This window comes from Python bivittatus, unplaced genomic scaffold (assembly GCF_059951505.1).
Source record: "Python bivittatus isolate LINGU-HERP-01145 unplaced genomic scaffold, Pbiv_v1 ctg000160_np1212, whole genome shotgun sequence".
NCBI lineage: Eukaryota > Metazoa > Chordata > Lepidosauria > Squamata > Pythonidae > Python > Python bivittatus.
Genome location: NW_028277076.1, coordinates 8107501 through 8132513, shown reverse-complemented (window position 1 = coordinate 8132513; position 25013 = coordinate 8107501). Strand labels below are relative to the sequence as shown.

The 25013-nt window shown below is 44.7% G+C and overlaps 2 protein-coding genes across 4 annotated transcripts in view; both read left to right on the top strand.

Annotated features, from left to right (window-relative positions):
- The window catches only part of NCS1 (neuronal calcium sensor 1), a 37025-nt gene extending 32282 nt beyond the window's left edge, over positions 1-4743 (top strand). For all 3 annotated transcript variants that reach the window (XM_088147098.1, XM_088147095.1, XM_088147097.1), the window contains exons 7-10: positions 205-293; positions 510-587; positions 2199-2316; positions 4433-4743. In XM_088147098.1, the coding sequence (XP_088003224.1) occupies positions 205-293; positions 510-587; positions 2199-2297 (266 nt within the window). In that variant the 3' untranslated portion in view covers positions 2298-2316; positions 4433-4743. The remainder of the gene's footprint in view (positions 1-204; positions 294-509; positions 588-2198; positions 2317-4432) is intronic.
- Positions 4744-10366: 5623 nt separating this feature from the next.
- ASS1 (argininosuccinate synthase 1) overlaps positions 10367-25013 on the top strand; it is a 73925-nt gene continuing 59278 nt past the window's right edge. Inside the window, exons 1-5 of the mRNA XM_088147093.1 lie at positions 10367-10472; positions 14557-14669; positions 15770-15838; positions 17277-17465; positions 24219-24275. Of these exons, the coding sequence (XP_088003219.1) occupies positions 14562-14669; positions 15770-15838; positions 17277-17465; positions 24219-24275 (423 nt within the window). The 5' untranslated portion in view covers positions 10367-10472; positions 14557-14561. The remainder of the gene's footprint in view (positions 10473-14556; positions 14670-15769; positions 15839-17276; positions 17466-24218; positions 24276-25013) is intronic.

Sequence of the window (25013 nt, the reverse complement as noted above, 5' to 3'; positions counted from 1 at the left end):
CTGGTTGCCAAGTACCCGGATTGCGATCACATGACTGTGGGGGTGTTGCAATGGTTGTAAGTGTGAGGACTGGTTGTAAGTCCTTTTGTTCAGCACTGTTGTAACTTCAAACGGTCACTAAATGAATGGTTGTTAAGTGAGGACTACCTGTATATCTTTTCTTGTAAACTCCAACCAACTGCTTCTTCCCCCCTGTGATTTCAGGGGCCTTTAAACTGTATGACCTGGATAACGATGGGTACATCACAAGAAATGAGATGCTGGACATTGTAGATGCTATTTACCAGATGGTGGTGAGTATATGAGAATTGTCTGTTATTTCTGGAAAGAGACTCAGCTGCAGGAGGTGGCAGATTCTATCCTGCACTTCAGATGACTACGGTGCCGGATGAAATGCTTTTATGCAAAGCCGGACCATTGGCTTCATTGAGCAAACCAGGGTTCCCTGAACCATATCTAAATGGGTTGTGTGGAACAGAGGCTGTTTCATCTTCCCTTTCTTGGCCCAGGGCAACACAGTGGAGCTTCCTGAAGAAGAGAACACGCCGGAGAAGAGGGTGGACCGGATTTTTGCAATGATGGACAAAGTGAGTTTTTTCCCTTACCTTATTTGGCCCCCAGCAGGGGGTAACCAAGTTTACCCCCATTCTGCTTCATTCAGATCCACAGTCCTATGTCCTAAGGCAGCTGTTCATGGGGAAATGAGAGAAGAAAGCCTACCAAATTAAATCAAGTTTAATTTGTAAGGTCTTTGGGATTATGGACAGCTGTTGAAGTCACATCTTTGCTCTTCCTTTGAGGAAGGGGTGGGATGGAGACATGAACCACGCTGTCCTTTTTAGAAAGATATTTGTGGGACGTGATGGTCCTTCTACAACCACTTCTGGTCCTGGGAGTCTGGATTCAGTATCTCACATCTCCTTCCAGAGCAACACTGGGACATTTTCACTAGCTGGCAAAGCTTGGTACCTCACAGCCTTCCATCGGGGGGTTATGAAGGTGCCCAACTTTGCTAAAATTTTGTGTCCTGCTGTGTAGTTTTTGGATTTGATATACATAGAGAACCAGTTTGGTGTAGTGGTTGAGGCAGTGGTCCTCAACCCTAGCAATTTTAAGATATGTGGCTGGGGAATTCTGGGAGTTGAAATCCACCCATCTTAAAGCATACTGGCTAGGGAATTCTGGGAGTTGAAGTCCACCTATCTTAAAGTTGCCAAGGTTGAAAAACACTGGGTTAAAATGCTGGCCTAGAAACCAGGAGATGGTGGGTTCTAGTCCTGCCTTAGGCATGAAAGCCAACTGGGTGACTTTGGGCCAGTCACTCCTCAGATCAACCTACCTCACAGGGTTGTTGTTGTGGGGAAAATAGGAGGCAGAAGTATTACGTATGCTTGCTGCTTTGAGTTGACCAAATGTGTGTGTGTATGTATAAATACAGTGGAACCTCGGTTTACGAACTTAATTCGTTCCGTGACTCTGGTCGCACCCCGAATTGGTCACAACCCGAAGCAAATTTCCGCATAAGGTTCAATGTAATTACCGTTAATCCGTTCTGGCATGGAGGACAGGGAGGCGGCTATTGCTTGGAGGGAGAGTCCCCCTCCCTACGACCACATGTCAGGGGCGGAAAATGGCCATGGACCACGTGTCAGGGGTGGAAAAATGGCCGCGGACCACGTGTCAGGGGTGGAAAATGGCCGCAGACCACGTGTCAGGGGCGGAAAAATGGCCGCGGATCACGTGTCAGGGGCGGAAAAATGGCCCCGGACCACGTGTCGGGCGGAAAATGGCCACGGACCACGTGTCAGGGGCAGGAAAATGGCCGCGGACCGTGTCACGGGAGGGAAAATGGCCGCATATCCTGTTCGTACCCCGAGGCGGAGTTCGCAAACCGAAGCAAAATTTTGCGGCCGGAGCTGGTCGTAACCTGAAAAGTTTGTTAACAGAAGCGTTCGTAACCCGAGGTTCCACTGTTTAATAATAATAGTAATTATAAAAACAACACACCCAAGAAATTTAATCCTGTGAGTTGACGGTTCTTCTGAGTCCCTGTCCGCTGGTCTCCTGACCTGAACAACCAGCTGTCTCATTAATTCGGCACCCAGAAGGGCGGTTTGACTGGATGACCTCTAATGCCCCTCCCACCTAGATGAGAGCCCCCCAGCCTTTCCTAACCTCTGATTCTTCTTCTGTTCCAGAACGCTGATGGGAAATTAACGTTGCAGGAGTTCCAGGAAGGCTCTAAAGCTGATCCTTCCATCGTTCAGGCACTTTCTCTTTATGACGGACTGGTATAGTCGCACGTCTGATGCTTCGGTGAGCGTCAGTGTTTCCAGCATAAGAGATGCTGCAGGAACCGTAGCGTCAGCCTCTGAATTGCTCTGCCAAAGTTCAGCTTCCCATTAAAACAGGAGAAGTGACCCCCCCCCCAAAAAACCTGCAAAAAATCCTCACTAGACTTGGATGGATGCATGATAATTTTTTTTAATTTTTTTGATTTGATTTGATTTGATTTGATTTGATTTGATTTGATTTGATTTGATTTCATTTCATTTCATTTCATTTCATTTCATTTCCCTCTCTCTTCTGTGACTCTGGGCGGCTGACAACAATGAGAAAACAACAGCAGTAAAACCCCATAAAAAAATAAATAAATGCAGCAAACGTAGAACCACCGCTAAATACTTCATTTGAAGTTTATTTGTGGCCAAAGACCAAAATATCCAAGATTTTGCAATACACTATAATGCCGTGCAGCAAGGTAAGAACAAGAGGAACGCCCCCCCCCCCAGCAAATTCAAGAAGGAATTAGAATGGTTTTTAATTAAATTTATGGGCAGAAGGTGACGCGTAGAAGGCAGAATTAAGATGCTGCATGTATTAAAACGATCGGGGAATAAAGAAGAATGCTGATGGGTAATTCACGTTGCAATTCCAAAAAAAAAAAAAGGAATAAGAATCCACTTAGGGAAAACAAGTTAATAAGATTGCTGTACAATTGGATTGCGGGGAAAGGCAACTTGGTTCGTAGAGGAAGTGAACAGGTTTCTCTGAATTTCTACTCCCGGCCAGGCGAGAGAAACAGAATATGTCTTCCCGATTTCCATCTTTTGATGCTCGGGCTCCTTCTCAAAGTCTGAACCGCATCACTGCAGAGAGCATCATAAGCAAAGCTTTCTTAAAAAGCGGATGGACTTTGGATGAGGCACACAGTAGGAGTGTCACCGTACAGAGAACATTCCTGTTGTTTCTTTAAGCAATTGCGTTGAAGCCAAAAGCGAACAACTACAGGCAGCCCTCGTTTTCCGACCGTTCGCAGTTACGACGGGGATGAAAAAGTATCTTTACGACCAATCCTTGCATTGATGACCTTCGCAGGTCTGTAAAGCCAAGGAAACATAAGTAAAATTGCAAGCACCATTGTGGTTTCACTTGGCAAATGCTTCACTCAGTGACTGAATTGCCGGTCCCCATTCTGGTCCCTAAACGAGGATGCCCTGTATTGCTTAAAGTTGCTCAGAACTGGATCCCTGCAAGATAACAGAAGAACTGTTTCAGCGTTTCCTTCCAAATCTGATTCTAACCTAAATTGGCATCCTTGCTTTAACCAGGCTAGTAAGAGACTAAAACCCCCACATTCACATACAGATAGTCCTCGATTTATGACCACAATTGGGACCAGAACTTCCGATGCTAAGCAATATGGTTATTAAGTGATTCACGCCCGATTTTACGACCTTTTTTGCCATGGTTGTTAAGCGAATCACATGATCATTAAGCAAATCCGGCTTCCCCCACTGACTTTGCTTATCAGAAGCCCCTTGGAAAGGTCACAAATGGTGATCACATGACCCAAGGATGCTGCATCCATCGTAAACACATGCCAGTTGCAAAGCGCCCAAATTTTGATCCCATGACTGTGGGGACTCTGCGATGGTTGTAAGTGTGAGGACCGGTCATAAGTTACTTTTTTCAGCACTGTTGTAATTTCAAATGGTCATTAAACAAATGGCCGTAAGTCGAGTACTACCTGTACCAACGTGAAACTTGATTATTGGGGGGGGTGCCTTCTTTAGGGCCAATCCAACCTATTGGATTAAATTGGAGTGCTGGGCAACCCCAGAATGTGTTTGCACTTCTGTAAGCAAATAAAGCATTTTGCCTCAACCCATCCTGGGGCTGTGAAACTCCTCCCTCTGTAGTGTAGAGATGTCCATCAAATCAGACACCTTCGTGCTGTTTTCAATCTCTTCCTCCTTTTGTGGAGTCCTTGGTGCTCTCTGAGCTTGCTCGTTTGCCAGCTAGGCAGCATCGTCCGTGTGAGGGAGGGTGGGGTTTGCTCCAGGGACCCTCACCCTCACCCTAACTCCACAGTCCCACCCAGAGCCACATATATCCTCTTCTTCCTCCTTTTGTTTCTTTTCCTTTCCAGGCCCATTGGAAAGACCTTCTTCCAGTGACATCCGGCTGCCTCCCCCAACAAGACCCTCGCCTGACGTTACTCTTATGTTACTCGCCAGCAAAGGATTCATTTGGAGTCTGACATCAGCCTCAAATCCTTTCTGCTTGGAATCGTCTCCATTTACCAATCGACTGCATTTATTTTTATTTTTTAAAGAGAGACGGACAAAGGGGGGGGGCGGGGGAAAGGAAACCCAGGATCATTTAGTGGCTGGAGACTGTTCCCCCACACTTTTTCCCCTCTGTGTTTTGTTTGGAATGAACTTAAGGTTTAATTTTTCTTTCCCGGGGGGCGGAGGGGGGGAGGGAAAATGGAGGGGGGGGAAGCTACTGTTGTCATGGCCCTGGGTGTCCAGCTGCTGTTAGATTGGATCCAAAAAGCAGGTGGGGAGTCCAGGAGGGGTCGAGGGGTTAAGAAACAAAACCAATCAAAATCAGTTTGAAAAAAATCAATGTTCCATATCATCTGGATTTGCCGCAGTTTGCATCGCGGTCTGCCTCTAAAAACACAGACCGATCTTAATGTTGGAGCGACGGCCTAACCGCCTCGTCCATTCTCTGTGGATAGGATTGGCGTGTACGTGTCAAAAAGTGCGGTGTTTTTCGTTGAACTGCCTCTCACTTACCACCCCCTATTTATTTGCTGCTTTAATATTGTGTGGTCACTGAAGGATCCAACACCGGAAGGGTGGCAGTGAGTCTGTATCGGGGGGTCTTTTTCTGCCGCGGGGGAAATTAAGCCAAAAAAAATAAGTTATTCCCTGAAGCTGTCATCACGCACACTGCCGCCTGGCTGAAGTTCGAGGGGGTAAATGCCGCCCCCTGATTTTTGTGCTTTGTCTCTTCATTATTTTGTCCATCACAAATGTTCGGTGATGCTTCACTGGGGGTTTGGGAGGTCATGCACACACGCCTTGCTTTGAAGAGCTGAAACGCTCGACGTCTTTCTCCCGGGATCTCCAATCTCACAGATTTCCATGCCTGCATATTAAAAAAAGAAAAAAGGAAGATTATTTCAAATGTTTTCTTCTTTAAAAAATGGGAGACGCTGCAAAAGAGAACTTGGACCCTTCCAGTAGTCAAGGGCTCAGAGGCTTTCCTTAAAAAAAACCCGACTACAGTACAATGGATGGGGGGGAGAAAGGAATTTGCAGGATCAAAGTGAAAAATAAGGCAATGGAATAGAAGTTACACTACGTGCTCCCCCTGTTGGATATCCTGGGTATTGCAGGCTCAAAAGGGGGAAACTTGGGGCAATGTAATGGAACCAAAAGGCACCCAGTGGCTCACAGAGGTATTGCAGGCTCAATGGGGACAATAGGACAATATAAGGGAATCTATAGGATGACGTGCCTTCCCCTATTGGCTGAATGAGGTATTGCAGCCCCTTGGTGGCAGAAAATAGGGCAATGCAGTCCTCCCATAACTGCCCCCTGAGGCTTAATTGGGTTCTGGGAGCTGAAGGGCTAAGAATCGATTGCAATCGAGTGAAATCATCTTAACTGTATTGCTGCAAATTATCTTGACTCTAATTGGTTTCCACGGAAGTCATTCCATCCAAAAACGAAAGTGAAAGTAAGAAATGGAATTACAAAGGCTTCCGTAAATGGCTAAGAACTGCTGGGAACTATAGAGTGCCTTGGGGGGAATGTAGAAAAATGCATTGCAGGGAGAGGACATAGTGCCCCCAGTGGTTTATCTGGGTACTGCAGCCCTATTGTGCAATAGATGTTGAATTGCCCATTGAGTCTGCAATACCTCTTTCAGCCACCGGGGGCAGTATGTCCTATGGATGGTGTTATATAGATTGCCCAGTCTTCCGCCTTGAGAATAGGTAATAGGGCAATGCCTTTAACGCAAAAGATATACTGCCCCCTGGTGGCCCACTTGGGTATAAATAGGTCTATAGGGAAAATACTGCAATGCAGTTAGGCCACAGGACATACTGCCCCCTGGAGGAAGACTAGGGTATTGCAGGCTCAATGGGGACAATAGGGCAATATAATGGAATCTATAGGGCCTACTGCCCCCAGGTGGCTAAATGGGGTACTGCAGGATCCATAGGGAAAAGGCTATATAATTCAGTCAGAAGATCACAACTTATTAGTCAAGACTTGATAAAGAAGAAACGGTGTTTCTGTTACAGTTAGGGAGGGTATAGCAAGAACAGTGCTTGGCTATAATGCAATCAATGACTGGATAATATTGATTAGACTTCATGGACAACCCTTTAATATGATGATCATTCAAGTTTATGCTCCAACCACCAGTGCAGAAGAAGAGGAGGCTGATACGTCTGATGATCAGGTAATCTGAAACCGACAGAACATGCAAGCAAGATGTGCGGCTTGTGATTGGAGACTAACACCAAAGTTGGAAACGTAAGAGAGGGAAACATAGTTGAATTGTACGGCTTATGACTCCTTTGTACCGTGCTGTTTTCCATATTGAGAGAATAATAACTCATTGAGCCACCAGGGGGCAGTAGTTCCTATAGATTCCATTATATCCTCCTGTGTTCAATGTTGAGACTGAAGGTTATACTAATCTAGATGAAACACTGCCCTCTGGTGGCTCAATGAAGTACACTCAAACAGCAACACGGGGCAGTATAATGGAATGCATAGGAAATACTGCCCCCTGGTGGCTCAATGTTGGGTAAATAGGGCAATAGAATAGACTCGATAGGGAATACTGCCCACTGATAATATGGAAAATAGGGCAATAGAATGGAATTTATAGGACAAGCTGCCCCCTTTTGGCTCAATGAGGCATTGCATGTACAATGGGAGAAAAAGGACAATATTATATCTATTGTACAATGTATAGCACAAAAGGGCTGCAATACTAAGGTAAGCCACTGGGGGCGCTACGTCCTCCCTTTGCAATGCATTTTCCTGCATTCCACCAGAGGCACTCCAGAGATGTTAGCACTTTATGGAAATTTACCTTTTAAATGCATTTCTTACTTTCAGTTTCGTTTTTAAATGGAAAGATTTAAAGTAGGGAGTCAAAGTAAGTTGCATTTCACCTATTGTAATATATTCATAGCCCTTTTCAGCTCCAACCCAACTGAAGCCCAGCGGGCAGTGTTGCTGTGGGAGGATTGCATGTATTCTCCATGGAGGCTGCAATACCTCACTGATCCACGCGAGGGCAGTATTTCCTAAGGTTGCCATTTGATTGCAGTCTGAATATGGAAAATAGAGCACTCTAATTGTGTCCATATGAAATTTTGCCCCCTGGTGGCTCACGTAGGAATGGCACTCTCAATGGGTAAAATAGGACAATGTCACTGAATCTATAGGAATTTTCCATTTTGCGATCAATACCTCACTGAGCCACCAGGGGACAGTATTTCCTATAGGTTACTATACACCACACTCAGTGGTGAAAACAGGGCAATCAATATATAATGGTATCTACAGGAAATACTGCTCCCTGGTGGCTCACTGAGGTATTGCAGTCTCAATATAGAAAATAGGGCAATATACAGTAATGGTAAAAGGAAATTACAATTATCAGGTGGTTCGATGAGGAACTGCAGCCTCAGTGGGTTAAGGAGGGCAATATATTGGAATCTATGGGAAACACTGCCCTCTGGTGGGTCAGTGAGGTCTTTTAGTCTCTAGTGGGAAAATAGAGCAATATAATGGAATCCATAGGAAATTCAGCCCCCTGGTGGCTCAATGAAGTATTTTCCCCACAAAGCCTACAATACCTCATTGACCACCATGGGGCAGCATTCCCCATACATTCCCTTTTACCGACCTATTTAACTCACTGAGCCTGCAATACCTCCTTAAGACACCAGGGGGCGGTATTACCCGTAGAATCCATTAAATTGCCCTATTTTTCATACTGAGACTGGAATACCTCATTCAGCTACCAGGGGGCAGTGTTTTCTGTAGAATCCTATAGATTTCAGTCAGAATATGGAGAACAGGGCAATATAATGGAATCTATAGGAAATTCTGCTCCCTGGTGGCGGAAAGAGGTATTCCAGTCTCAATATGGAAAAAAGGGCAATACAGTATAACCGAATCTATAGGAAATACTGCCCCCTCATGGCTCAGTGATAGATTGTAGGCTCTATGGGTGAAATAGGGCAATATAATGGAAGGTGTAGGAAATACTGCCTCCTGCTGGCTGAATGAGGTATTGCAGGCAGAATGAAGAAAAGAGGACTTTATAATGTCTATTGCACAATTCAGTGGCATTACCAAGATAAGCTACCGAGGGCGCTATGTCCTCCATCTGCAGTACATTTTCCTACCTTTCACCCAAAGGACTCTATAGTTGCTGGCCTGCAATACCCCAGTCAGCCACCAGAAGGCAGTATATGCTACCCTTTCAATACATTTCCCATGCTCACAGGGAGTGTAGGGCATTCTGTTCAGTATGTAGGACAAATTGGGGAAAGTAAAGGCCAAGATGGGGTCCTGGTAGCAGAAGGGCTAATAATTTAGAAAAATAGGATGTTCTATTTTTATGGTGGTGTTGCAACTTCTGTTTAATATAGCTTGATTCCAGGTAAATCATTCCGTCCAAAAACGAAAGTGAAAGTAAGAACCCATCTACAAAGCTTCACTAATTTTCTCCACACTGCTAACCATCATAGAATGCCCCCTGCTGGAATATTGTAGAGCAAAAGGTATTCTACATCGAGGAATAATGCCCCTGGTGGCTTACCTGGGTACTGCAGTCCTCTAAGAAAAATAGGGAATGTTTTGATGGTTTAGGAAATAATGCCGCTTGTGGGCTGGCATGGTGATTGCAGGCTCTAGGGCAAAGTAGTGAACCTCTAGGACAGTTTTTCTCAACCTCGGCAACTTTATGATGGGTGGAGTTCAACTCCCAGAATTCCCCAGCCAGCATGATGACTGGGGAATTCTGGGAGTTGAAGTCCACCCATCTTAAAGTTGCTAAGGCTGAGAAACCCTGCTCTAGGACCTACCAGATGCGGCCCCCCAGTTGCCGACTTGGGTACCGGAGGGTTCAAGTGGAGACTAGGGCAATGTATTGAACCTATGGGACATACCGCCCCCTGGTGGGTCACGTGGATATTGCACCCCCAATGGAGAAAATACTGAATTATATTGAACCTAGAGCAGATACTGGCTGACTTGGATATTGGAGGGTTAATCAGGAGAATTGGGGGGTGCATTGAACGCAGAGGACACTGATTAACCGGTCTTGATGTCACTTCGAAATCCAATTTTCATTTCCATATATTCGCCTGCCTACATTATGCTCTTTCCCTATGCTTAAAAAAGTGGTCAAGCTGGAAGCAGAGAGCAGACCTTGATCGCTTTTAGGATGGGGGGGTTCAAAACCGATGAGGCAGAAGGCTGAAAGTCAGGAGAGGCTGATCCATCAAGGCCAGTAAACTAATTGCTGAGTTCAGACTGTCGAGGAGGGTTGGTGTGTTGGTGGCTGAAATCCTTCTGCAAAGCATCAGCTAATCCAGGTTTGATGGCCAAACGGTGCAGAATTCCCGCAGAAAGGCCAGGACTGTGCGAGGAGACCGGCCAGATCTGGGAAAAGGGAGAAATGTCAAGGGTGCTCAGGTCAGGGGACCCTTGGACATCATGTGCCCTCCTGTCGCAACGGCCATTATCTCTTCCTGGCGGGTCACGAGCTGGAGGTCTCTCGAGGGTTGCCAAATTCTTCTCCCCACACTGGTGCTGTGCCTGATGGTGCAAGAGTTAAAACTGCCGCCGGGGCAATTTTTTTCCTGGCTCGCCTTGGCCGTGGTTCAGGTGGCTCGATTCGTGGTTGGGGAGTTTGGGATACCGTGCCAATCGTTCGCCCCCTCTTCAAGACTAGCCAGTTTGGGGCCAAAATGGTGAACAGAAGGCCATAAGAAGGGGTGCTTGTGGGGGGGGGTGGACGGGGCCCATCTAAGCTCCTCCTCCTCAAGCAAAGGTCTGGGGTATATATTATGGGATGGCTCGACTCCGGAGCACAGTCCGGTTGCTTGATCGGCAGCTGAATTCTTGCAGGCGACGGTAAGGGGCGTTTTAAACGTTGGCAGCAGGCGAAGGTGGCGAAGGAAAGGAGTTCTAAAGAAGATTGAGAAGAGGATTCAGGAGAAAAAAGGGAACTGGGGAGTTATGGGTCGGGTGATCAGAAAGGGAAGGCTCTGGGAAGAAGGAACTTATGTGGTAACTAACCTCAGAGAGAAAGGATAAAATATAAATGCATTTGTAACTGGTATAAAGAAGCAGCTTCTGATCTTCTTGACATCTTTTTTTTTCCCTATTAGCAAGATAGATTATAGAAAGAAGAGAATCGGGATGTCAGTTTAGAGAGAGAGGTTAAAATAGAATTGTACTTATAACTGCCTTGAAGAAGATCGGAAGCCCCTCCTTTTTATCTTTTTTCTTTCTTTTCGATTTTTCTTCAACTTTTTTGCTTCCCTCCCTCCGTTATCTTTTCCTTCCTTCCTTCCTTCCTTCCTTCCTTCCTTCCTTCCTTCCTTCCTTCCTTCCTCCCTCCCTCCCTCCCTCCCTTATCTTTTCCTTCCTTCCTTCCTTCCTTCCTTCCTTCCTTCCTTCCTTCCTTCCTTCCTTCCTTCCTTCCTTCCTTCCTTCCTTCCTGTTTGTCTGTGTTTTTATCTTCTTTTTTTAAAGTTTCCATTTCTATCCTTTTTTCTTTTCTCCCTGTCTTTTCTCTTTTATTTCCTACTTGTTTACTTCTCCCTTTTCCTGCTCTTCTTTTCCTTCTTTCAGTGAGTGTGGCTTTTACTTTGTACCAAAATCTTTCCGATAAAAGTGAATAAAAAAAAAAAGAAAGTAAAGAGGATTCAGGAGAAAGAGCTTAAAGCGTTTTTGTGGGGTGGGAAAAAGGCAAGAGGGGAAAGAAAAATAGGCTGGGCAGAGGAGGTTCTGTTGGTTTAGAAAGTTTTTAAGCTTGTTTTTGAAGCCCTCTTTAATTTTGAACGTGGACCTGTTGCATCGCTTTACATTTTGTGTTATTGTTAAAAGGAGGTTTTAGAAACAGAAAGGCCGGGTATAAATGCAGTCAATCAATAAAATCATTCTGGGTTGGCACAGAGCAAGCTCCCCTCTTCCCATCTGCCGGGTGCCTTCTGCTAGAACATCTGGACTGGCCCGCCTGCTGTTCAGGTGGAGTTCCTCTCCCGTACTCAGCAGGTGGAAATTCAACAGGTGCAGCCCTCATCTCATAAACAGGAAAGAAATGGGAGATTGGAAGTGAGAGGGCCTCGCAACTGCGAACGCCAGAGCTCTGGTGGAAATGAGCTGCAGAATTTGCCGGAGTGGTCATAGAAAAAAAAGTTTCAGGCAACGAGGCTAGAACAGGACGGACAGCAGACATGGACGAAGTGGCTCTTGAAATCTGGGTCTAGCAAATGTAAGAAAACCAGGGGAGGGGAAAAGATCTTAAGCACAAGGGGAACAAAGTTTTGCTTTTCCCCTTCCAGCATCCGCCAGGCACCGGTTCTCTGGGTACCAGCTTAAAATAGGAGACCGGAGACCGCAGCCCGCGACCTGCCCAGAATAAATAAAATCCTCTTTTTGTACCAGGAGAATGGAAAGTACAAGCCTCAGTTGTTCTGAGTAGCCCCTGGAAAAATCTTTCTTTTGGCTGGTGCAAAGGGTGCCCCGAAGCTGCCAGCCCCAATCTGTGCCAAGCTGGTCATCCTGTATTGAAAGAGCCAGGGAGAAAAAGAGCAGAATCTTTTTCAGAATTGGGTCAGGCTCTGGAGTAGATTCAATCAGGTTCCTCTGTCCTTTTTTTCAAGATTTCTTTCAAGGTCTTTAAAGGCGATGCATTTCCCCAGTTCTCTGCCTCCAGCAGCTGGCATTGGCAGGTAGACTGCGCCTGTCTCGGGGGGCTCATTCACTCAATGGATTGAAGACCGGATTGCACTTGCCACTTACGAGCGGACTGCCTGTAGACCTAGACTTTGTATGGACAAGTAAAATGAAATACGGGACTCATTTATACAAAATACAGTAGGCTAAAAAAATAGACGATCGTCCCATAAATGTATCGGAAATATATATGCATCTGAATAATATTTGCATTAGATAAATATATGGAGATAGATTTGTAACTATTTACTGTGAGAATGCTATGCTACACTAAGATTTTATTTTTATGGTTGCTGTTTTGGGTCACTTTTTTTTAATAGCACCTTTTAATGTTTTCCCCCCTTCTTGTGTATTATTATTTTGGGTTTTTTTTTCTTTTTTTGCTATTCATTAAAAAGCAATAAAAAATGTATTAAAAAAATTCTTGGGGGGGCGAGAAAAGGTGGAGGCTACAGAGGGCAGAGGTGGGTGAATTACAACTCCCATCATCCCCAGCAAGGATGAGGGGTTCTGGAGGTTATATCAGAAGGAGGGAAACCATCCCTGAGTTTAATCCCAGATGCCGTGAATTAAATACTTTTTGAGCCAGGATCACCCATCATTAGGGTTGAACCTTGTGGCGGTGAGTTCCGTGGGTTAGTGATACGTTTTGTGCAAATTTATTTTATTATTGATTGATTGATTGATTCAATTTATATAGCTACCCATCTCAGACCAGTGATTCTGGGCGGCTAAATAGTAAAAACAGTCAAACAATTAAAATTAAAATGTCTGGTCCTCCAACCTAAGGTGGCTTGCAGCTGCTTCACAAATTGATGGCTGAGCATCTGAGATGTCTGGATAATATTCTGTGAATCGCAGCTTGCAAAAAGCAGCGTCGCGGCTATTGGCTAAAGATAATCAATTGCTTCGGTTCATCAATACAAACAACTTCGGCCCAAATCTTTGACTCAGAGATTGATCTGAAAGCAAAGCGATCAGATCTCCGAATTAGCTTTTGGACTCACACGCCTTTGAATTGATCGGATTCATTTACATCAGTTTTTCTCAGTCTTGGCCACTTGAAGATGGGTGGACTTCAACTCCCAGAATTCCCCCTGGCTGGGGAATCCTGGGAGTTGAAGTCCGCCCATCTTCAAGTGGCCAAGATTGAGAAACCCTGATTTACAGAGACACAGAATTATTTTTTAAATGTTTCTTTCTTTTCTTTCTTGATTTTTACCCGATTTTTTTTTTCTGGATTTTTCCTCCCATTTTTGTTTCTTCTTTTGGGCTTTCTATTCTTTTTTTTTTTTTTAAACAGATAGCTTTTTTCCCCTTCCACATTCTAAAATGCCATGAAATATATGAGTTCTGCTTTCCATTGACAGACAGAAGCTTTATTTTGGTCATTGACCAATAAAAATGCATTCTATAAAACAAACAAAGCAAAATTATCTGCTAACATCAATAATTGTTGGCAACTTTTGTGGGCGAAAATTACACGTAATGTCGCAGAATTTTGCTGCTTTTAGAGACATACGTTTATCTCGGTTGTTTAACAGATAATGCCAATAGAAATGATCAGAGCGCCCAGGAATTTTTACCATTGTGATTGTTTTAAAAACTCAATGGAATTATTTTTATTGCATTTTTGTGTTTATAATTATAATAATTATAAATGATTTATAATAAATAAAGGACGATGTATTACTTAGTCATTTTAAAAAACTCAAATGAAATTGTATTTAACAGATGGGGGAGGCGTTTGGAACAGGTTCAGAAAGCTGAATTCAAGCCGACTTGACGATTCGATTCAGACGTTCGGCTCGCATTGATTTTCTGAACTGTCGGACGGATTTTTTTGGCATCAGATTGGCTTAGAGCTGCGAGCCAGTTTTATTCTTTGTTTTATATTTATTTATCTTTCACGTTTGTCACGGCCCATCTCGCTGGAAGCCACTCTGGGCGATCTGCAGTAAAGGAATAAATATTAATTAAAATGCGATAATATCATAAATTATCATACATAAATCATAAATCATAAAGATATCATAAATATCTTCCTGGTGAACTAAAAATTATATATTTGCTTCGGAGCAGAATTTTTAGCCTGGAAAAAAGCAGTTGGAGTCTTCTGACGATATCCAGACTTCTGCCCGTTTATGTGATGGGGAATTTTCTTGAATCGTCTTTCGGGTGGCATAATAAATTATTATTATTATTATTATTATTATTATTATTATTATTATTATTATTATTATTATTATTATAGATACAATGTCTCAGCGCAAAGGCCTTGTGATTCTGGCTTATAGCGGTGGACTGGATACATCCTGCATCCTGGTTTGGCTAAAAGAACAAGGTTATGATGTCATCACTTACCTGGTAAGACCATTTTTCGGCGACTCTCTAAATGAGGGTTTTTCAAAGTTGGCAACTTTAAGAGGCGTGGACTTCAACTCCCAGAATTCCCCCTGGCTAGGGAATTCTGGGAGTTGAAGTCCACGCCTCTTAAAGTTGCCAAGGTTGAGAAACACTGCAATGGACTGATTTTGAAAGGCTGCAAGGACCGCAGGTAGAGAGTCAACAGGTATAGCTTTTGTCGCATGAGCGGGGAAGGGTGGACCATCAGCCACAAACCGGAAGCAGAGAATCTCACCTCCGACTGCCACGTGGCCTTACCGTTCAGGGGGCAAACTTGATTGGTTGACCCCGTAACTAGCTAGCAGTGTGGCTGGGGATGATGGGACTTGGCCTCCAATCCTGCTGCAGGGCAATAGGTGGAGGGAAAAGTAGCCTTAACTGAATCTAAACTTCAGCGGGAGACTTAGAACCGTTTAAATAAACGCAGGCGAAAAACCCAAGATCTGGGAATAGGAATCGGGTTGAAAAAAGTGGGAAGCCGTTAAGGGTCAAAGGAGTTCCAGCCACGACGGATCATCTCAAAACAGCCTTATTTACACAGACAAGGTCCAGACCGCCTTATCACGCGTCCGGCCCTCCTTAACGGAGAACTTTAACCCCTTCTTCCGTATATTTTGGCTGGTGGGTTATTTGGGGATTCTTTTTTAATTCCCATCATGAGGACAAACTCTCACAGCGCCTACCTTGCAGGAATGTCGTCTGAACGGCAGAGCGGGGGGTCCCCCAGAGCTATTGCTCGCCCAGGAAATGACTTCAGGGGAGACCCCCTGTATTAGGAAAATATTATGTTTTTAATGTATTATATACATATACTTATATTATATATATAATATGATGTATTAGAAAAGAGTAGGGCCAGACGACAGGACTTTCTCTAACCAGGTTATAAGATACCCCAAAACTAAAGATTTCTACAATTTAGAACTTGGCCCCTTTTCTTCCCCTAAAAAAACAACCCCCCAAAACCCACCCGCGGCTGGTCTAGGGCAAAGGAATAGCGGATTTCCTTCCAGGAGTTACTTCCAACACTTCTTTTTTCTTTCCTTCACAAAATCTTCCAGGCCAACATTGGGCAAGATGAAAACTTTGAAAAGGCAAGGATGAAGGCTCTCTCTTTGGGAGCCAAGAAGGTAACCGATTTGCTTCATCGTGGTTTGCTGAAAGAATGATGGTTTCCTAAAAGAAGCCCAGCTGGCTTGGCTCGGACAACATGCTAAGCCACAAACAAGCCACATTATGGCTTACTGAGAGGTGTGAATCCAGCTTGGGCTATCAAACCTTGGCAACTTTAAGATGCGTGGACTTCAACTCCCAGAATTCCCCAGCCAGCATGCTGGCTGGGGAATTCTGGGAGTTGAAGTCCAAACGTCTTAAAGTTGCCAAGTTTGAGAAACACTGATCTATATGGCTAGACTTAATAACATGTTAAAGAATTAATCTAGTTCAAATATATGTATTATATTATATATTATATTAATATTCTATATTAGACTTTATGGACATATCTTCAAATGTCACTCGATTAATTACTCTTTTGTATATTCTGTTTTTTAAATTAGATTAGCCGTGTTATATTTTTGGCTGTGCTTCATCATAGCTTCTCGTTGTTATACATTATCAATAAATATTTCAGTTTTAAATAAAACACGCAAAACAGCCCTGTTGGTGTGGTCTCTTCCTCACCTCCCCAGGTGATGGTTTAATGTTGGCATTTTTTTCTCCAAACATGTTTTTTTTTTAAGGGCAAAGGTAGGTGGGACAGGGGCCAAGACAGAGGTTAACCAGCTCCATGTGGACAGATGTGATTTGCTGAATCATTTGGATCAGATTTTAGCAAAAAATGGAGTGTGGCAAAGTGCTTTTCAGCTTTTCCTGTCCCCGAACCTGTTTCCCCCCAGCATTTTTTAAAATCATCAAACTGCACTTATTTTTCTCTTCTTTGTTTAAAGGATAAAGACCTACCAGGGCCAGCCTCTTCCTGATCCGCCCTGGTTTTTCAGAAGTGGACCAGGGTCAGTCAAATGGATGGGAGACCACTAGAACACCCCAGAGAGGCTAAACTGAGCAGTCAGGGGGAAGAAAAGAAAAAAAAAATCCAGAAGAAGACAATGGAATATCATTTGGGGGGGCAGTATAGAAATATGGTCAACTGATTAACGGGATCAAGTGAACAATTTAAAAATAATTAAAAATGAGATTGTTAGGGGAAAACATTAAATCCGTGCCCCCAGTTTGGACCAAGCCTCACTGACTTAGTTCAAGATTTAGTCATATTGCAAAAGTTTGACTATTCATTTCTTTGAGGTTGAAACCCATGGAGTATTTAAAGGAAAGGAGGAATTGGTTGGGCCCAGTTTTTGATAGAAAGCTGCTGGGGGGCTTTTTCTTTCAAAAAATGAGCAAATCTGGCTAACCAAGATTTGTTGAATAAGCCACCACTGCCTGCATCAAACCACGATGGCTGGGTTCCCACGAACCCCAAAGCAAACCCTGGTGCGTAATGCAAGAAATGCATGGTTCTGCTCTCCGCCCTAGGCTGGTTCATCTCTTCTCTCTTTTCTACTTCAGGTTTACATCGAAGATATCAGCAGAGAATTTGTAGAAGAGTTTATCTGGCCCTTCGTCCAAGCCGGGGCTCTCTATGAAGATCGGTACCTCCTCGGCACGTCGCTGGCCCGCCCGTGCATTGCCCGCAAGCAGATGGAAATTGCCTTGCGAGAAGGAGCTCAGTTTGTTTCTCACGGAGCTACGGGCAAGGTAGGACCAGGCATGGAGATGGCTGTGTCTCTTGTCCGAAACACAGTGTCAGGAGCAGGTAAAGTCACATTTTTACCCACCCACCCCAACCTATGGACCTGACACACCCAGGTAGCTTTCTTGTCACCAATTCAGCAATCTTTGTCCAACTTCTCCACCTTGAGGTATCTCAGCAGCTTCTGCTCCTAGTGCTAACCAGGCACAACCCTTAACTTTGGACAATCAGCCACGGTCAATGGTGGCTGCCTGCTAAGCTGGTGTAAAGGGTAAGGCAGATGACTTGGACGGAAATATGCAGGAATTGTTCCCGAGGCAAAAGGGGCCGTAACATCTTCTAAGTCCTGAGAAAAGATAACCTTTGGAAGTGGATCAGAGAGACACCTCCCTGGTTCATATGAGGATAAGAAGGGGAGGAGGTCCAGCACAATCAGACTTGCAAGATGCTTCTCTTAGAGCAGTGTTGTCCAAACGTGGCCACTTTAAGATGAGTGGACTTCAACTCCCAGAATTCCCCAGCCAGCATTGAAGTCCACTCATCTTAAAGTGGCCACGTTTGGACAACACTGTCTTAGAACCAATCTTAATAACAGCAGTTTTGGCCTTCCCGTTGTAGTAGTATGTGAGAAGGACCTTGAGGGATGAGGGGAAGAGATGCTGCCTAGGGAATGGTCAGATAAGAGGGGGACGAGCCCTCAGCCACTTAATGGGAAAAAGAAAGAAACTTAAAAAGGATCTGCCCTAACGTATCAGGCTGTTAAAAGTGACTGCGGGAGATTTGTATTTTCAGACTTGTACAATTCTGTTAATGTAGCCTTACCGTAAAGTAGAATTAGCTCATCTGGTCGTGTTTCCTGTCTGGTTTACCTGGGAGGGCTGATAGTATGTGGGAAAGACCTTGGGAGGCTGGACCAAGAAACCCTGCCAAGGGAAGAGTCAGATAAGAGGGAGCTGAGCCCTCAGCAGCATAATGGGTGGAGAAAGGCTCAGAAGGGACCCTCCCTAGCTTCCTAGGCTGTAAAGGAGATTTGTACTTTCAGACTTGCAGGATTATGTTAACGTAGCCTTACAATAATGTAGAATTAGCTCATCTGGTCATGTTTCCTGTCTGGTTTACCCCACAAGGCTGACACCTGTGGAGTTGATATCCTGGTCTGGTCTACTTAGTGGGGCTGAGAGCTGGGCAAAGTAAAGACTTCCTTGATGCCCAGTGACCCGATGGACACGTCCATCATTTTCTTTCCAGTGTTATGGTAATGATTTGTCTCAGCCATTTAGTGGGATCTTTTCATTTTCCCTTTCTCATCTTGTTTGGACTTCAGAACTTCCTCCATACTGACGTTTGCCAGCACAGGTCCTCGCTGAACAACGGTCATTGGGACTGGAATTTCCATTGCTAAGCAATGCGGTTGTAAAGCGTGACATCCCGTGACCGCGTCACTTAGTGATGGCAATCCCAGCACTCCCCATTGCCATTCTTAAAAGAGGATTGTGGGTGATTAAGCGAGGACCTCACATCACCATGACTTGTGACTTCCTGCTGGCTTCCAATCAGCAAAGTCAGTGGGGAAGCTGGCAGGAAATTGCAAGTCCCGGGTGGCTTGCAAGCAGGCTGGTGGGCAGGTAAGTGTTATGGAGTGTGGCCGGGTGGGGGTGAGGTGCTGCGGCATGGCACACAGGTGGGCAGGATGTTGATGCTGCAGTCAGGGGGTTGCTGTGGAGTATGGGTGGGCATGCAGGTGGGTGCTGTGGCCCGGCACGAACACAGCCAGTCATGGGGGTGCTATGGCCGGTGCAAGCACGGCCAGGCATGCTGCATGTACGATAGAGTGTGTGTGTGTGGGGGTGCTGTGGCGGGTGCATGCTACGGAGTACGCATAGCTCCTTGGGGGAAAAAGCAGCAGGAGCGAGTGTGACTTATGGGAACAACCTGTGACCTTCCTTGCTGGCTTCCCCATTGACTTTGCTTGTGGGAAGTCAGCAGGGAAGGTCGCAAATAACGACCATGTGACCGCGGGATGCTGCAGCCGTCATAAATGCAAGCCGCTTGCCAAGTGCCCGGATTGCAATCATGTGACCATGGGGACACTGCAACAGCCATAAGTATGAGGACTGCTCGTAAGTACCACTTGTCTGCACCGTCATAACTTTGAATGGTCACTGAACGAGTGGTCGTTAACCGAGGACTACCTGCATTTGCTTAAAACACTTTTATTTAGTCAGGAGTTTGAAACGGTTTACACTTTAACCCAGCTGATGTTTTAAATTATTCCCCTGTTAGTCTTCGCGGTGGACTTTGCTTAAATGACGTTCATGGCAAAACCTTTCTTGAGTGAAGAAGGTGTATCTGTGTTTCTAGGTCTTGAGAGGTCATCTTGTTGAATGTTGTCCTTCTGGGTAATTGAAGAAAAATGAAGACTTTGCACATCTGGGCCGCCTCTGTTAAAAATTAGTTAAACAGAGTTTAGGTAGATGGGATTTTCCTGGAACGGTTGACTGGCTTAACTGCACAGGCAAAGTGGGTTAATTGCTTTGAATTCCCAAACCATTCAAGGCCCTCAGCAACAAATATTTAAGCTGTCTTTTTTCTCTGCTTCTTCCCCAACAAATTAAAATCAGTTGCACCTTTAAGCCTCTTTCTAATTTCTTCTTGGCTGTCTGCAAAACTCATCCAGCTGGGTCATGGCAAAAACCCCAGCCTTGCAAGGGCTTGAAATCTGGGCATTCTTACAACGAAATGCCCACAGTAGAAGACTGGATTATAAAACGGATGGAGTTTGCAGAAATGGCAACGCTGATCCATTTGGTGAGGGAGAAAACGAGGCAGACTTTCTTGAATGGCAGGAAACTTTATATGGCCTTTTTGTTGAAAGAAGAAACGATTGAATTGATGGTTTGGGGATTAAAAAGGGTTAAACGGGGAGGGGAAAGAATAAGATAGAAAGAAAGGCAGAAATCCTCAATCTATATTTTCGTTTTTCTTTCTTTTCTCTTTTCCTCTTTTTTTATTATTACTTGTCCTTTTGAATATGCTTTTATTTTATTCGAAAATCCCCCTCATCACAAAACTGGCCATTATTGTCTTTCATTCTTTGCCCCACTCTTGGAGTAACAAATATTTAACAAGGGTTTAAAAGTTGTAGGGCTGCTTTTTCTCCACAAGAGGGGGCCGGAGACTTAATTTTACAAAGGTTCCCTTTGCTTCCCTGGATCCCCGATTGAAGATTTTCTCACTTGAGCAGAACGGAAGCTGTCCAGAAGGGGCAGAGAGAGATTGCAGAATAAGATTTTCCCAAAAGAAAAGAGGCATTCTGATGGTCTTGGTCGCGGACCGTCGCAATGTGAGGATTGGGGATTCTTTGGCTAAAGGAGCCTCTGACTGTGTTCCGGACTGATAGCAAAGTTGCCTCAAGCCCTTTTTTCCAGCTGTGCTTTGGGGAAAAAAAAGGCTGTTTGTGTGTTCAGAAGGAGGATTCAACCATCAACGGCTTTTTTGAGCTCTGCAGAAGTTCTTAACGGGTAAGTTGGGGGAGGCGAGGCGGCAAGTAAAATAAAAAGGGAGTAGACACAATTAAAATTAAGTCAGACTTTGCAAGCAAAAGGAGACTGTTAAAAGTGGCTTGTTGATTCCCCCCCCCCCCCCAGCCTTAACTCCAATCAAGTAACTGATTTTATTCATGGAGTCATTTGTCGTATCAGGAGCCACGGTCTGCAAAGTTTGAGTGGTGTGGAGTCCTTGAGGTTCTCTGAGCTTGGTTTTTTGCTTGCAGACATTTCATTACCCAACTAGGTAACATCTTCAGTGTCGCTGCACGATGAAACGTCTGCAAGAAAACCACCAAGCTCAGCGAGCACCAAGGACTCCATAGTTCAACCCTGAGCTACAGAGAGTCTCTTCTATCAGAATCTGAGTACTTCTGGCCACACTTATTAAAGAGGAGTTTGCCCGTCATGTCTCTGTATGATGTCATCTTCTAAAACCTCCTTCCAACTAACCTCTCTCCAGTTCAGTGAGATCTGCTTTTCCCACCAAGTGCAACCTGGATTTGTCTACATTTTGGATGCAGTTCAAACAGGGTCTGGAGCGGTTTAATTCTGCCACCCTTTTATTGGAGGTGCATGTTGGGTTAAGCAATGGTTTGCTTAAGTATGGTTTGTGAGCAAGCGCAAAAATGAGTGGATTTGTGCAACATGCAAAGCCGTAAATCATTGGATGTGAGCCAGGCCAGAATCAGCTCAAACCAAACAAACCACTTTGTGGCTAACCACTGTGTGTGTGTATCCCAAGTCAGTGGATCTTAGCTTATTTTCTAGGGTTGTTTTAAAGATAAGAGGAAGTCGGGTGAATTTGCATATCCTATCCAGAACTTGTTGGAGGAAGGGTGGCCTAAATTCCAAATTTCAACACATTTGTAAGTGTTTATAACAGAGGTTCTTAACCTGGGGTCCATGTACCTCTTGGTGTGTCTGTAGATAGATTTCAGGGGTTCCGTGAATTTGGATAGAAAAAAAAAATGCAACTTTATCTTCATTAACCTTGAGTTGAAATTCTGCTTTTCATTCAGTAAGGCCCTCTAGGCTCCAAAAACTGTTAATGTCAATAAATCTCACGTTCTCAAATCATTGTACCTTAAAAATGGGTATGGCCTTGTCATTGATTTAATGGATCAATAAAGAAGCCTATAGATGACTATATTACATCTTTATCACTTTGAACAGATAATAATAGATGAACATAGTTTGTTTTCTTTGGAAGGCAGTCTATATCTATGTCTTTCATTTTACGCATTTAAATATATTTTTCTGAGAAGGGGGCTGTAGGTTTCAGCCAAGCCTTAAAAGAGCTCCGTGGCACAAAATGTTAAAGTGTAGCCTAATCTTAAGACAAAGATCTACTCTAGTTGAGTTCAACTCAAGTTGAGCTGAGTTCAACTTGGGTTGAGTTCAACTTAAGTTGCCTTAAACTGACTAAAATATGCCTTTTGCCTACTAAGACTCAGGAATATTGGCTTTCCCAGTGCTGAGCTTCTGAAAGTTACAAGCGCTTTGAAACATTTCCCACTCCCTCCTACCCGCAGCCAGATTAAGCTTGGCTTGCAGGCAAATGGGCACAGAGGCAGCACCCCCCGTAATCTGAGACCCCAAAGCTGGCTGGTCCCTTGTTTGGCCTGCCAAGTTCTTAAATGCACAGGGCACCATCTGTGAGGCTCCCTGGCTCAGAGCAGATGGGAGAAGGAAGCTGGGCTAGACGTTGGCTCCTGGATCTTTTGCCGCCCCCTCCGGAGGCTCCTACAAGCTGCGATAAACTTGGTGGCTCTCAGTGGGAATCTGAATCTCCAGAAAGCGTGCAGGTGCTTTAAACCATGGTTTAGGACTTAGCCTGTGGGGCGTACCTAGCCCCTATGGCTTTTTTCCCAAGATGGGGTTAAAATATCATGGTTTAGAGAGGTGTGGGAACCTGCCTAGCATCCAACAGACCTTGATGGACAATGGTCTTAGCCTCCCCCAAATTTGGGGAGGCTGCAACTGACATCCTTATGGCTAAACCCTGGGCAAAGTCATCAACCCTGGTTTGAAAAGTGTGATGGCTGGGTTCATTCAACACGCCAAGGGCAAACCAAAGGAATCATACAAAGAGCTGTTAAGCAGTGGACCAGCCTGTCTCCTGGAGTTGTGGGTGCTCCATCACTGGCGATTTCCAAGAAAAGATTGTCCAGGATGGAATGAGCACTACTGCACTGGGCAGAGGTTGGAGTAGATGTCCTCCAAGATCCAACCCTATGATTCTATATTCCCTATACTTTAACCAGTCAATATAGAGTAATTGGGAAAAGTTATTACAGGTAGTCCTTGATTTATGACCACAATTGGGACTTCCATTGCTAAGTGATATGGTCATTAAGTGAGTCACACCCAATTTTACAACCTTGTTTGCTGTGGTTGTTAAGCAAATTCGGCTTCCCCTATTGACTTTGCTTGTCAGAAGCCTCCCGGGAAGGCCGGGACACTGCAACTGTTGTAAATACATGCCAGTTGCCAAGTGCCCAAACTTTGATCTCATGACTGCATGGATGCTGCAATGGTCGTAAGTGCAAGGACCAGTCGTACATCACTTTTTTCAGCCCTGTCGTAACTTCAAATGGTCATTAAGCGAATGGTCGTAAGTCAAGGACTACCTGTAGAGTCAAGTTCAAATCTTGCTTGATGGTGAAGCTCTGTGGATGTCTTGGGGTTCCTTTGAAAGACCCACAGCTGAAGATCTGCTTCTTTTTCAAATGGGGAGGGTAGAGGTTAGCATCAGTCCAGACAGCCTGAAAAATATTCCTGATGAAAACTGGCAACAGATTGTCAGGCATTCTGAGGATAGAGTAGAAAAACTGAAGCCTCTTTTGCAGGGCAAGAAAACAGGAGAAATTGCAAGGTGGATTCAGGACAGATTTAGGCCTGGTCCCTCTGAACTGGATGCTGGAATTGAATCTGTATACTTAATTTTCCAGCCTCAAAAAGGCCTCCACCTTGGTCCTTGTTTCAATAAGGTGACCCCTGAGCAATGGTGGGCACTGGGCTTTGCCCTAACCAACTTTGGTTGAGCTTGAAAAGGGGAGAAGAGTCAAAGGTGATTCACGCTTGGATGGGAGACCACCAGGCAATCTGGGGGGGGGAAATGATGGAGAGGATCCCAAACGAAACCATTTCCATACTGTTTGCAGAATTATGAGGAGTTGGGCTTAATCCTTTACCATCCTCTTCCTTTAGGGCAACGATCAGATTCGATTTGAGATCACCTACTACGCCCTCTGCCCCCAGATCAAGGTAAGGCTCGCTGCCTCTTGGGCTACACAACCGTTTCGTTCCCCTTCTGTCACTTTAAACGCCCCCCTTGGAGGGTGGCTCGGATGGGGCTGCGTCCAGCCCCGGGGCTTCAGGTTGCACACCCTCCCGCTCCGCCCAACCCGAAAGGTTTTTCTCCCTTTCTGGAGTCAGCCCTTGGATTAGGCAGGGAGAATTTCAAAGCCAGAAGCCACCAGCGTTTCAGTATCCACTTTAATCTCTCCGAAGAAAGGTGATTTAAAGCTTTTCCAAGGTGGATTTATTTCATCCCGCCCAAGGCGAGAGCTGCTGGACGGAGAACGATCTGCTTATCCTCACGGGCTAGTTTGGGCTGTTCGAAGGGGTCAATTAAACCATCACGGCGACTTAGCAGAAGCTAAGAATGCCTTTTTGGGCCTTCTGTGAGCTAGTTGTCGCTATTTTTCAAAATGATTTGACCCAAATTGAATTATTTGTAATTCCCTGAACTGGAGGGGATCAATTCCATCCCCAGTTTAGAATTTTTACCAGTGCTTTTACAAACTTCCGTCGAAACTGATCCAAGCAGCTTAGAAAAGCAATGTACAATAAGGAGGGACGTACAAACAAATATAATATTAATATGAATGAATACTAATTAATCATATTAATACGTCCCAATGAAAACATAGTCACAACAACAACAGGATTCACAGAGATCCTCTTGAGGTTCTCCATCAGGCCCCAAATACGTGTTTAAAT